We start from the raw sequence: 14,478 nt of genomic DNA, 5'->3' as shown, positions 1-14,478 counted from the left end.
GGAGGTCGGGGCCGGACTGACTCCAACTGCAAAAGCTGAGGCTGCTGAACAGACACTTGGGCTGGGGTGTTATTTGGCGGTTTAGGGGGGTTGTTACCATTGAGTTTTGTATCTTTATTTTAGATCTTGCCATTTATGTGGAAATTGTGCAGTTGTTGTTTCTTTTTTAATGTTTTATTTATTGTTGGGTTGATTTTGTTATGTTGTAGTATGTATTTTTTCATGTTGCAAGTCACCTTGAGCATGGTTTGCTCTGAAGAAAAGTAGCATAAAAATAAAATTATATATGTATGTAAACACACTTGAGCCAATTGGCCATTACTTCTCGGCCTAACATGCTTCATAGGATTATTGTGATGGTAACACCCATGGAAGAAGCCGTGGAGGGTGCTTTCTTGCATAGGAAAGCTATAAACTGTGGAAACAGCCTGAATGCTGACCCTGAAAAGCCTTCTCTGTGCCAGGGAAAAATAAACTCAAAGCTGCAGGTTCCTAGGAGTCTCTCTGGTCCAGACGCTCTCTCTGTGAGAGGGTCACTCTTGTTAACAAAAGGGGAATGAATTATGCAGCAATTGGCAGTGCCAGATGGCGACTTCCCTGCTGTTTACATAAAGAGGGGAGGAGAGAGAAGGCAGGCACAGGCAGAAAGGAGCTGCACACTCAGACAGAGGGCAGAGTTCGCTATGACTCTGCTGCCATTTTGAAAGACAAGAGAGACTTATTTCCACTGCCCATTTGAAGGGGGGAGTTGGCATCCCTCTGTCTTGGGAGACAATGGAGGAGTGCACCTTTGGGGGTGAAGTCAAACTGTTGGAAGCGCCTGCTGTGGCTTATAGAGACCGATAAGGGAGAGACATGTTTTATTGCAGGTGGGGCAGATGAAGGTGCCTGGTTGTGCTGCTGCAGATGCACCGCGGCGTTTCTTCTCTGTGTGTTCCTCCCATCAGTCATTCCTCCTCTGGTCCCTGCTATGGATACACAACCTGACTACCTGACGAAAGAGGGAGACTGTGGCCACACCTTCACACCATACAGTTAAAACACTATGATACCACTTTAAGCATTAAACATGGCTTTCCTCAAAGAATCTTGGGATCTGTAATTTGTTAAGGGTGCTGAGAGTTGTAAGGAGATCCCTGTTCCCCGCTCAGAGCTAAAGTTCTCAGCGTAGTTGAACATTAATTTCCAAATTAGGGTGCTTCACACATACTTACTGTTTTATTTCATTTAGTTATATTTTTATTTTAAAAAATATGCCGGCTTGTGTGTTTTTTTTATTTTTCAGAGTTAGCTGTATTTTTAATAATTATTTTATATTGTTTCATGTAAATCAGAAGTTTTTGTTGATTAAAGAGTATGTAAATCGTGTGTATGCATGCCACTTTAAAAAAGCTTATCACATGCAGCATGCAACAAGTTTAGTGAAACGAATTTGCTGTGTTTGTTCTACCTCACTGCCAACCATGTCCTGTTTAGGTTGATCATTAGAAACAAAGAAAGTTGGCAGGTGAAAACAAATGCTTACAGGCCTGAGCAATTCAGGGGCTGCCAATTCAGCTGGATGTCTGGAGATCTAAGCAGGACACTCCTGCCTCTCAAAACAGATGTTTGTTTTGCAAGGGTTGGTGGGGTGTGGCAAGACACGTTTCACTGGATTATTACAAAGAATGATGTAAAGAATACCTGAGGGCCTGTACAGCTCAAGTCACTCAGTTTCCAAAACTTATTGTTTGTTTTTGTTTTGTAGCGGAGCTCAGACGGACTCCACCGCAGTGGTGATGATGGCTGATCCTGGTGTCTGGAACGGAGTCTAAATCTGGGAATGACGCTTCTCGGGTACGAATAAAAAAGAAACCACAAGTGTAAAGAGAATAGAGGATAGGCTCCTAAGTCCTTGTCATAGAGCATGATGCAGAGCAGCAATGGGTGGTGTTGCACTCAGATCCTGCTTGTGAGCTTCCCACAGGCATCGAGTTGCCATGGAGGACAGGAGGCGGGACTAGATGGGCCTTTGGCCTGATCCAGCAAGGAGGGCTCTTCTTAAGTGAGTTCACTACAACTGGTGCTTTGCCTCCTCCCCGGCATTGGGACCATTTAAGAGCTGGTGGAAAAGAAATACAAGAATTGCTTTTCTGGTTCAGGCTGAGGTCTATGTGATCCAGCAGCCTATTGTTCATGGTTCTTGGTGATTTCAGAGTAAACAGGGCTGTACCCATGTCTTAACAGCTGAACTCCAAATCCCATCCTCCCTGACTGTTGGCTGGGCTGGCTGGAGCTGATGGGAGTACATCAAAGTCCAGAGGGTCATAGGTTAGCTACCCCTGTTTTAACAGATGGGATACAAGACACAGACCAAGCAGTTAGTGCAATTTCACCCATATTTCCAAATTACACCAACACTTTGCTTCTCCATGGTCTTTCTGCTGTGCTTCACTAAACTATTGTTTGGCTTATCTTGTCATCCAAACCTGAGCTTGTGCTTTAGCTCTTCTGGACAAACCAGAAGCTGTAAACTATAGGACGAACCTTGCTTACAGCTTTTATTAGTCTGAAAATAGCCCAGATTCAGATGACACACCGCCAAATTGTGGCTTAGCACAGTGCGGCAATGGACTGACCACAGTGCAGAGTAGCTGCACTCTCCTCTACCAAGGACTGCACAGTTGCACATGTGTGCTAAACTATGGTTTGGTATAGCATGGTATGCAAACCAAGCCAGTATCTCTTTGGTCAGACATTTCCTGACGGATTGCTGGATCATTTTGCTTATTAGTTCAAGGATTGTATTGCATTTGGGTTTTTAAAATGATGTTATTTGTATATTTTATCTGTATTTGTATATTGAGTTTGCTGCATATCTTAAAATCCATGATAGTTTACTGTTTTTAAAGTCTTTGGCTCCTTATTGTAAACCTCTTCAAGATATGTTATATATTGTAAGCAGCATGTAAGCTTACTAAATAAATAGAGCTTTTAAAGTCTCCTTCAACCCTTCCCCTCTTAACTTTACCCAGGTATTTTACAGAGTAAAGCTCTCTAGGAGACCACCAGCTTCATAGATGGACAGGATGTACAGAACTGATCCTCTGGCAGGAAACTGGAGCTCCTTCTCTCTGGATGACTCCATATTCCTGGATGCCCAAAACAACAGCACAGAGCAGTGCTTCAACGCCCATTCCCGCAGCTCTGTCCTGCAAGGGCTGCCGTTTGGCGGTGTACCCACGGTGCTTGCCCTCAACTTCATCATCTGGTTGGTGAGTGAAGACGGGAGGTCCTTAATATCTCATTATTAACCATGCGTTACACATTGCTTCACATTCAGCTGGGAATGGGTTGGCTTCATCATTATTAGATGAGCCGTTTGCTGTTGTTTCAATTCTGCCCAGTATCTATGCATACATACTATCTGTATATACTATCCACAGTGGCTATAATTTGCCTTGGGGATGCAGGTGGCGCTGTGGTCTAAAACATCACACCTCTTGGGCTTGCCAATCAGAAGGTTGGTGGTTCGAATCCCCGTGACAGGGTGAGCTCCCGTTGCTCTGTCCCAGCTCCTGCCAACCTAGCAGTTTGAAAGCACACCAGTGCAAGTAGATAAATGGGTACTCCTGCGGCCGGAATCAAATCAAATCAAATCAAATTTATTAAAAACGGTCACAGACCAGATTAACTCGTACAGCTAGTCAGCACAGCATAACACTGGAAAAAACAAAGGACAATTTCAATACAGATTAGGCCATAACAGCAATTTAAAATTAGACAGCGTAAATAAAATTAAGTATTTGCCTTCGCCTGCATATTGGCATTGGAAAGCTCTTGTTTCCTGCGCCTAATAGCGGCTACACAGAATTTGGCAACATTGATCGTAATTTCAGGGACCTTATCTTCTACCAAGGCTCTCATACGTTGGAGTTCTGGTTCATTTTTAAGCTTTTGTAGAACTGGGGCAATAAAGGTCAGGCGTAGGTCCTCGTAGTAACTACAGTGCAGCAATACATGCAGATTTGTTTCCACTTCCGATGAGCCACATGGGCAAACACGTGACTCATATGGTTTGCCCTCATATCTGCCTAGCAGCAGGGCAGAGGGCAGAACGTTAAATCTGGCCAGGGTAAAGGAGTGTCTGTACTTAGGTATTTGTAAATCAGCCAGATAATTTGCGGGTGAGAACCCTCTCCCAAAGTCTCTAATTGTGGCATATTTATCCATTTTGCCCATATGACATTGCAGTTCTATGTCCCTAATGCGTTGAAGCACTTGACTTCTGGCTCTCTCATATCCTGCCGCTATCAAGATCTGCGGGGAGAATCCCAAGCTTCTTATCTTTTCAAACAGGGAAGCTTTCCAGGTAGAATGAAAGGTGTCTAAGAGTGTTAAAGGAGCCAAACCGGCCGGGAAAAAAATAAGTTTTAACCAGTAGTGTATCTTTAGAATCCACAACCGCGCGTTAACGGGTGGTTGTCCAACTTCTAAGCGGACAGCTATATTAGATACACAGGGGGGGATCCCCAATAAACACCGATAGAATTTTGTTTGAAATGCCTCCATAGGCGCAAAATTTTTAAAACTGCAAACCTGGGATCCATAACTGAGTTGTGGGAGTATTTTTGCAGCAAAAACCTGGGAGGCCGCCGGAACGTATTTACCCCCTTTCCCGTGAAAAAATCTTGTAAGGGCTTTATTGGCCCTTCCTGCATTGGCAATGGCGTTTTTCATCTGTTGGTGCCACGAGACCCTTTCCTGAAAAGTTATTCCCAGGTATTTGAAAGTTGCTACCTGGTCAATAGGTTGACCATTAATTCTCCATATGTGTTTCCTTCTTTTCTTTGAAAACACCATAATTTTAGATTTGCTGTAATTTATTGATAGTTGTTCCGCTTGACAATAGTCAGCAAGTGATCTCAAAAGCTTCCTCAAGCCAACGCAGGAAAAGGAGAGTAGGACTGCGTCGTCCGCATACAGAAGCACCGGGAGGGGCATACCTGCCAGATTGGGAGGGTGGGCATTTTCTTTTGCCATATTTACTGCTAGAGAGTTGATATAAAAATTAAATAGCGTTGGCGTGAGGACACATCCTTGTTTAACCCCATAGTGCGTTTGAATTTCTTTAGTTAGATGGCCTGACCGATCGCATCTTACCCTCACCCTGGTGTTTTCATATAGACCACGGATAAGACATAATAAGCGTTTATCTATGTTTGTAGCGCCAAGCTTTTCCCAGAGTCTGTCCCTTGGTATTAGATCAAAAGCCGATTTAAAATCCACAAAAGCTGCATATAAAGACCCCCCTTTTCTAGAGTATTTGTCTGCCAGGTGTTGAAGGATAAGGGCCTGGTCTATAGTTGAACGCTTTGCTCTAAAACCTGCTTGTGCTTCTGATAGAATATGCTCTCTTTCCATCCACTCCACTAATTTATCACATAAATGAGCAGCGTATAGTTTACTAATAATACTTAATAGACTGATTGGTCTGTAGTTAGCTGGCTCAGTTCTGCTTCCTTTCTTGAATATTGGAATGATGATGGCTAAACCCCAGTCCTCGGGGATAATAGCCGTTTGATTTATACTAGTGAACAAGGCGGCTAGCACAGGGGCCCACCATTCAACATTTGCCTTAAGAATTTCTGGTGGGATATTGTCAGCACCCGGGGCTTTCCCTGATTTAAGAGATTGAATAAGGCCAGTAATTTCTTCTGTGGTTACAGGGGGCCATTCCTTGCCAAATTCACTTGAAGCAGGAAGCAGAACTGGGACCAGCTGATTTGATGAATATAATGAGAGGAAATAGGCCTCCCATGCTCCAGCGGGTATAGAGTATTCGACTTCGATCGGGGAGTCTCTCCAGCCCTTTGCGATTGTTTTCCAAAACGTGGCAGAATCTTTCCTTCGGGAGGCCTCCACTAGGCACTGCCATTCCTCCCTTTGTGACTGGAGCTTTTTCCTGTTAATCAAAGCTTTATAACTGCGTTTTAACTCAAACCAGTCTAATGGAAGCGAAGGTAAGTTCGCTGATCTATAGTTCCTGTACTTGTCCAGCAGGAGGCGTTTCATAGCCATGCATTCTTGGTCAAACCAAGGTTTGGATTTATTAGAGTGTAGAGATTGCCATGGCGTTTTTTTGTTGGTCAGATAGGGTTGTAGAGACGAAATCAGTTCCCGGAACATGTCTAATCTAGCCTCAGGAGTTGGGGAATTAACGAGGTTCTCCTTTTTAGCAAGAAAAGTATCTGAGTGAAGTCTTTCCGATATTTCATCACTCAATTTGCTGGACCATTTAATACGTGAATATCTTAGCTCCATGTTTTCGAAACATGGGGCTACAAGTTTATCAGAGCAGAATAGATCTTTTCTTACATCCAGTATTAAACAGAGCGGTAGATGGTCGCTGTCAACCCTCTCCACCACTTTACATTCCCGTGCTCTGCTCAAAAGGTTAGATGACACCAGGATGTAATCGATAGTGGAGGCTCCCATGTTGGATATAAATGTAAATTCCCCACTGGGTTCTCTGTCGACACGACCATTTAATACAGTCAGATCCAGATTGTTGGAAAAACGTAGGAGGCATAGGCCTGCGTAGTTGCAGCCCTTGTCTTTTGAGAGCCTTGGGGGAATAGAAAGGGCTTCTTCAGAAATGGGAGGTACGTCATGGAAATGAGCATATAACGCTTCGTCTGATTGGCCAATTCTGGCATTTAAATCTCCAGCCAGCAGCACTGCCGCTGCAGGAGTTTGATTCATTAGCTCATCGACATATGATTCTAGTCTATGCCAGATATTTTTGATAAGCTGCTTGCCTCTTTGGGGAGGGGCATATATATTAATCAATAGAAGTGTGCAATATCTGCATTTCATTAATAATGCCATGGCCACACTGCTCAGAGGCTCCAGCTCGACGAAAGATGCTCTCAGCCTTGTGGATATTAGAATGCCTAGCCCACCCTTAACTCGTCCCCCTTTGTTGCTTGGTGAACCCGCGAGCGAAAATGAGGCAAAACCATTTACATCTAAATCCCCTGTTAGCCATGTCTCTTGCAGGAAGACTATATCATGATCTTGAATAAAATTGACAAATGATTGGTCAGTCGCCTTGTTGAGCCAACCAGCAATGTTCCATGATAAAAATTTAAGATTGGCTTTATCACAGTCGAGTCTTTGTCAATTATTAGCTAATGTACTTTTAGGGTTTATCGCTTTATGTATCGGTCGCCTATCGACTTTGTATGGCGGGCTATCCAGCCGCTCTATGATTTCAATAGGTGGATGCAAAGTGCTCACGTTTGTGAACACCGGATCTTTATTATGCATAGATTCCTTCTGTGGATATTCTGTTGCGGTCTGATTTTGGCCCAATTCTGTTTCATCTAGGTATCTCATTTTGTCCCATACGTCTGGTGGGGTCACCTTAGGGATATTTCTCCTTCGAGGGGGTGATGTAGTGCTCTCCTTGAAGGGTGGCACATTCTCTCTTGGTGGAAAGTTAATCTCCGCTTTGATCTGAAGGTTGCGTGTTGTGGTCTTTTTTTGGTCCCCCTTAATAACCTCGTTGCCAGAAGCTCTCTCGGCCAGCTTATCTCTTAGCTTGTCTAGTCTTCCCAAGATGTCAGTTTGTATTAATGGTGGGAACATCCAGAATTGGTCAATTAGGATATTTTCTTCCATAGTAAAGAAATCCTCACCTTTGCTCGCAAGGCATTGCGGATTCTGTTTGTCAGGCCAGAATTTTGAGAGTTGTTTCCCCTTTCTAAGATTTGCCTGCTTAGTTCTCAAAAGGGGGCTCAAAGGAGCCTTATTTTCAAAGAGCCTAAGTATTGTTATCCGTGCTTTTGAAAAGGCAGGTCTTGACCTAAAAATAAACTTGGCCAGGTTCTGATCCCTAAAAGTGGTCAGTGCTCTCACTGAGTGACCATCATAATGTAGATATTCCACCGAGATGATATCATTAGATTTAACCATTCCTGGCAGTATGTCATTTAGGCTAGATACAAAGTTCATTATTCGCTGTTTCCCTGTGAGGAAGCCCTTAGGCTTCGGGAAGTTCGTGAGTACCAATTTGTGGGGATTTAGGATCAAATTCCAATCTCTTTCCTGACTGGAGGCTTGCCAGGTCTGAAGGGGGGTATCATCTCTACTGAACACTTCCTCCTCCCCGCTGTTCGATTTGCTAAGTGTTTTATTGCCTTCATAGGTAGAGGCCTCTACTTCCACAGCATCAGGTTTGTTAAATAGTTGGTTATCCAAGGACTGAACTGTTACTTCTGCCTTCTCACTTGCTACTGGAGTCAGCCTTGGCGAGTCCTCCTTAGCCGGTTGCTGTGTAACTATCTTTGTTTCTCTCTTTTTACCCTTCTTTTTGCTGCCCCGTGTGGTCGATTTATTTGGGGCCGAGGGAAGAAGTTTAAACAATTTCTGCCAATGTATGCTTCGATTACTGCAGGTATACTTGGCTTTCCTTGTTGTTTTGATATTTTTACTTTTCTTCACTTTTGCCCTTGAGTTATGTCTTTGCAAATTCTTATTTATTACTGGTTTGTTCGTCCCCACTAGCTCAACTGTTTTATGTTCTTGGGGCTTATCATTTAATTTCATCTCTTTTAATTGAGGTATGAAGTTTTCTACTAACGTCAGCAGTAGCCCATTCGTTATTGTTAGATAATTTTTTATGTTGGCTAGATCAGTACTTATTGCTAAGGAATAATCCAAAGGGCGGCCGTCACTCAATTCCGTTTGAGAGTATTTTGGAATAGGTATCTGGTTTTGATGGGTTGATGTAATTTCTTCCGTGGGCAGCTGTTCCTTAGTGATAGAGGTATTTCCCTCCTGAAGTTCCTCGGCTAAAGCTAGTTCTTGCGCTAGGCTGCATGGGGAGTTAATATTTCCAGTATCTTGATATATCTCTTTAAAATGAGACGTCCAATCAAGAACAGTAAGAGAGGGGGGTATTACTTCATCAAGAATTAACTCTTTTTGTGGACTCTTACCCTCCTCCATCTTAGGAAAGTAATTTGTGATTTTGCTTTGTCTTTTACCAGGGCCCGGGGGGCTGATTGCCGAGTCAGGCAGTATACCCAACTCCTTATATGTTCTTCTAGTAAAAACCATGGTAAAAGTTGTCTTGATATAGAGAGAGGGCAGTTTACCCCAGGTGCGACTGCCTTAAATTGGGGGGCAAGTGGGGGTATCAATCTATATTCCCACCTGCTCTCTGCAGCAGCTTCCTGATGTACTCATCAACAGCCTCAGTATATTTCTCTATTTTGCGTTCTCTGCTTTTAGATCTTGCCGATTGTCCTAAGCCTGTAGTTTTCACCTCAATCATGCGACCAGTGCTGTTTCACAGATGCTGCAACCTAGTCAGAGTATAATAATAAAACAATGCTGCCAAAGGGACAGCAGTAGTAAAACGGCTAAAAACTACATTAAAATTAAAATTGCCTTATTTAGGCAATTTATGTGCAGCTGGAAAAGGATAATAGTGGAGTTTGGCTATAGCGCATGTACAGCTATGATAACCTTGTATTTCGGGCCCTAGCTTAGTCTTTAGAGGCCATCTCCCACCGCCCTATACTGAACGAAGGATATCCAAGAGCCCAAGAAGGGAAACTTTCTGTGGGCTGGTTCACTGATTCCTTCTAAACAGTCTTTCAGAGGCCTACCACATAAGGCAGGGCACAGAGCGATATCTTGCTGTAGCCGGTATTCCAAACCTCCAGAGGGTCCTATCCGATACACTGTTGTAGAATTATTGTGTAGATTAAAAACTTCCTGTAAAAAACTCAGGATGCCTTCACCAGGAGTCTCTGAGAGTATAAATGCTGGTCTCCTCAGAACAGTTTGTTAAAATGAAGAGTCTTTCCAGCTACTGCACTTCCTCTTCAGCTGCGAAGCAGGAATGCTGTCCCCAGCTAGTTCACACAGCCCCCCAGCTGGGTGGGGGTCAGTCAGTTCAATTAACCCCCGAATCTCCAAGCTTTATCTTTGTCTGTGTTCAGCAGAGCTGGGTGTCTATGGGCCAGTCTCAAAGCAGGGCTCACAGTCGTGTCTCTCCTTACCCTCCTTCTCCAGGCACCGTTGGTCGGGTAAGCAGTTCACAGTTCTGTCTTTAGACCTCTTCTCTCTCTGCTCTCAGTTCAGGCAGCAGCGTTCTCTCCTCTCTGGTAACCTTGACCGGGCAGCTGATAAGGAGGGAGGGAGCAGGCTGGGACAAGCTGAAGACAAGCTCGCAGAGCCAACAGGAATTATAAAGTGCTCAGAGTCTTTAAAATGTTTTCCGTTTGTTAGAAATTGGCATCCAGAGGGCAATTAAGATAAGGTTTTAAAAGAATAAAAGTGAGCGCCGGAGAGCGTGACTTGCCTCAGCGCCATCTTGGCTCCTCCCCTCCACTACCTGCGGCCGGAAGGTAAACGGTGTTTCTATGTGCTCTGGTTTCCATCACGGTGTTCCATCACGCCAGAAGCGGTTTAGTCGTGCTGGCCACATGACCTGGAAAGCTGCTATGGACAAACACCAGTTCCCTCTGTCTGAAAGTGAGATGAGCGCCACAACCCCATAGTCGCCTTTGACTGGACTTAACCCTCCAGGGGTTGTTTACCTCTTTACCTTTTTATAATTTGCCTCCATTGTCAGAGTCAATATGCCTCTGACTACCACTTTCTGGAAACAGTAGCTGTTGTTATCTTGTTCTCCTCCCTGGTTTCCCACAGGCATCTGGTTGGCCACTGTGAGAACAGGATGCTGGACTTGATGGGCTGTTTGCCTGATCCAGCAGGCTCTTCTTTTGTTCTTGTTTCCAAAAATACAAATCGCTGTCTTGTTTCCAAAAAGGGAAGCGGTTAGAAGAGAACACACTAAAAATGTTCCACACTGATGTTAGCTTACCTTAAAAAGTCATATGCAGATGTTTCTCCATCCTGAGTTTGCCATGTTATCAGTGCTGCTGTATGTAGAATTGTCGGATTGCAAGCCACCAGAGCCAGTCCCAGCTCTTAGTCCAGAGGAATTTGGCCACCCTCCAGGTGCCCGGCTTGAATCCTTATTGACCTCCCCTGCCAGCAACTCCCGGCAGGATCAAGGGAGGTCTCCCTCGGCGATTCTTCCCAACGTGAAAGAAGAACACACCATTCCTCCCCCTCCTCTCCCAGGGAGGGGGAAAGAGACAGACAGAAATATATTTACATGTCTTTATTCCTGTCTTTCACCAGTACAGAGAAAACATGTCTGTACACTCTGATTCCAACTGCAGAGAGAGAATAACTCCTCCCATGTACTTCCAGTACAGGGTCATGTGCCACTCTGAGCTAATATCCGGTGCTCAGAGCACTGTCTCTTGTTCCCACGGTACATTCCAATAACATCAGTTTCCTGTTTACCATTCCAGCCACCTGGGGCTGGCTTCTGCATTGCTCCTTTTTCGTAACAAGAATAACGCTTGATAATTGATGACACTGCTGTACACAGTTCATGTTACTCTGCTTCTAAAGAAGGTTGCTTCTTCCTGATAAAGCCTAGGGTGGAGCTGCATGTTACAACATAAAACAGAACCCCCAGCCCCAAATTAGCCTTATACCACTAACGTTGTGTGGTGGTGGGAGACTTGCTGGGGAAACTGCAAGTTGGGTAGGAAATGTTTAGTCCCTCCTCCATATTTTTCGCCTTTTCCAAGTCCAGGAGTCAACTTAAAAGGGAAAATTGGCTTGAGTGTTTGTGTGCTTTGCAAGGGAAGACCAGCAGGCATGATAAAGGTTAAACACTCCCTCTTCCTTCCTAGCCATTCATTCTCCCATCTCACTTTCACAGTATCTCAGCAAATGCAGGTTTGGGCATGATTTTTTGTTTAGCTAACAACCTGTGCTGCCCTTTAACAAAATACCAAAATGTGTGAAAGCAGAAGTGTTCAGCAAGACAAATGGTGGTGGGGACCACCCCCTTCCACCACAGAAACATGGACCTAATATGTGTAGAATATAGCACTTATGGAACACTTAACTCGCCATTGGAGGTGATAAGAGGAATCACAAAGAAAAATGGGTTTAACTCTGTAGGGTCTCGATTTATATCGTTTATTAAAAATAGTACAGTAACCTCCCCTCAGTCTCAGTCATAGCAGCGACTATTGAGAAATTATCTTAACACTTAAGGCTGGAGTATGCCCTATGGATGTGAGCTGAATTTGTAATGGAAAAGATTTTCCAAGTTTGTTTTGATGCTATGTGGATGACTGCATACAAGGTTTATTATTATTATTATTATTATTTATTGAATTTCTTGGTTGCTTTATCTTGCGGCAACCCAAAGCGACTTACAAAAAACAACTGCACATAGATACATTAAAAACAAGACGAAAAAGAAATATGTTTAAAACATCTCACATCTACCCGGACACTGAGGTCCAGCGCCGAGGGCCTTCTGGTGGTTCCCTCACTGCAAGAAGCCAAGTTACAGGGAACCAGGCAGAAGGCCTTCTCGGTAGTGGCACCCGCCCTGTGGAACACCCTCCCACCAGATGTCAAAGAGAACAACAACAACCAGACTTTTAGACGACATCTGAAGGCAGCCCTGTTTAGGGAAGCTTTTAATGTTTGGTGCATTGCTGTATTTTATTATTATTATTATTGTTGTTGTTGTTGTTGTTGTTATTACCCTTTTCTAAAAAGCCACATATAGTTAAACACCAAAGGCCTGGTTTTGTCTGGTGCCTAAAGATATGTAATGAAGGAACCAGGTGAGCCTTCCTGGGGAGAGCCACCAAGACCTGTTCTTGTGTTGCCACTTTCTGGACCTTTCATAGAGGAGGCACATGAAGAAGGGCCTCAGATGATGGTTGCTGGGTTGGTTCATATGAGGAGAGGCTATCCCTGAAGTATTGTAATCCTGAGCCATTTAAGGCTTTATAGGTTAAAAAAGAAAACCAGGCTTCCGTTACAACAGCAGCAAGGATACTCATTGCAAAGTATTGGAAGACGCAAGATCTACCCACTCTGGAAGAATGGCAGATGAAATTGATCGACTGTATGGGACTGGCAGAATTGACGAGCAGAATCCGTGACCAGGGAGAAGAGTCGGCTGAAGAAGATTGGAAAAAATTTAAGGACTATTTACAGAAATATTGTAAAATTTAAGAAAGTTAGATGGTGTTGGATTGAAATTGAGAGGTTTCTAGCTGCAATGATATATAAGAACATAGATGGGGGGGGAAAGGGTTTGAAAAATAAGGTAATGTTACAAGCTGTAATGCTTTAAATGAAGGATTTGCTGAACAAATAATCTTAATTGGGATACAAGAAGGAGAAGTATGAGGAGGTCTGAGAAATTTGTTATTTAAAAGTATGGTTTATGAATTTTATGCTTTTGTTTAATGTTTTTGTTTGCTTTGTTTGTTTGTTTTGTTTAAAAAATTGGAAACTTAATAAATATTATTTTTTTAAAAAAGAAAGAAAACCAGGCTTCTGTCACGATGTGAGGCCATAAAGGGGAAGGACACTTCTTAAGGGTGGGCTCCTCTCAGTCCCATGAAGAGGGTCCCCTAAGCTGTTGCTTTTCTGTCTTCTCCTCCAGTTCCTCCTGCTGGTCTTCTCCTGCCTTCGGAAGGCAGCTTGGGACTATGGGCGCCTGGCCTTGCTTATGGACAATGACAGGTAAGAATTCAGCTTTCCTAAAAGGATGGAGAACAATAGGAGGGCAGTCTGTTACCCAAAATAAGAACCCCAGGAAAGGTTGACTGGTGCTGCTGGGCTGGCAACAAGGGCAGCGACCAGCAGCAGCCCCAAGATGGGATCCCAGTGGGCAAAGATGTCCTAGAATCTGCATGGCTGAGGGAGTGTAAGAATGATTGAAGGGGTCCCTCCGGTGCCTGCTGTACAACATGCATAGAACCCGGATCAAGTCAGCTTTCTTACCAAGGAAACAAAGTTTTCTAGTGCACATGAGCATGTGTTCACTGCTCTGACGGCAGAAACCTCAGAATGCAGCACAGCAGGAGGAATTCAGCAACACACTATTTTGATAGTTCTGTCAGCGCAAACATTTCTGCTTGCCAGAAATGGTCTCCCCTTCCTTCTCCCTGCTCACTGTTTGAGGGGAGTGTGGTTCTGCCTACCCTCCAGGGTGGATTTGGGGGAGGTGTGAGGAGAGGAGAGGGGAGAGGAGAAAGCCCTGTTGCACTAGCAGAAACCCTTGTCCTGGCTTCTACTTGTGCACCAGGTTTGTTGAATGCAGCCAGTTGAGATAGATGATGATAGATAGATAGATAGATAGATAGATAGATAGATAGATAGATACCGAATTTTTTGCTCCATAAGACGCACCTGACCATATGCTGCACCTAGTTTTTAGAGGGGGGATGCAAGAAAAAAAATATTCTTTAAAGGGAGCGCTGAGCTGAGCCTGTATGCATCCCAGGCTCTGCTCAGCGCTCCCTTTCACGAGCTGCGAGGAGCATGTGTGCGGCGCTTGCAGGTTTTCCCCCAACGGGCTGC

At 44.1% G+C, this 14,478-nt stretch overlaps 1 protein-coding gene across 6 annotated transcripts in view; it reads left to right on the top strand.

The window, feature by feature from the left end:
• The window catches only part of TMEM63C (transmembrane protein 63C), a 70,053-nt gene that overhangs the window by 30,549 nt on the left and 25,026 nt on the right, over nt 1–14,478 (top strand). For 5 of the 6 annotated variants that reach the window (XM_053378606.1, XM_053378597.1, XM_053378628.1 and 2 more), the window contains 3 exons: nt 1,748–1,836; nt 3,015–3,254; nt 13,559–13,638. In XM_053378606.1, the coding sequence (XP_053234581.1) occupies nt 3,060–3,254; nt 13,559–13,638 (275 nt within the window). In that variant the 5' untranslated portion in view covers nt 1,748–1,836; nt 3,015–3,059. The remainder of the gene's footprint in view (nt 1–1,747; nt 1,837–3,014; nt 3,255–13,558; nt 13,639–14,478) is intronic. The other variant, XM_053378614.1, reaches the window with a different exon arrangement.

Source organism: Podarcis raffonei, chromosome 1, assembly GCF_027172205.1.
Source record: "Podarcis raffonei isolate rPodRaf1 chromosome 1, rPodRaf1.pri, whole genome shotgun sequence".
In the NCBI taxonomy this organism is placed as follows: Eukaryota; Metazoa; Chordata; class Lepidosauria; order Squamata; family Lacertidae; genus Podarcis; species Podarcis raffonei.
The sequence above is the reverse complement of the archived record's forward strand: the minus strand, read 5'-3'. Positions and strand labels throughout refer to the sequence as shown.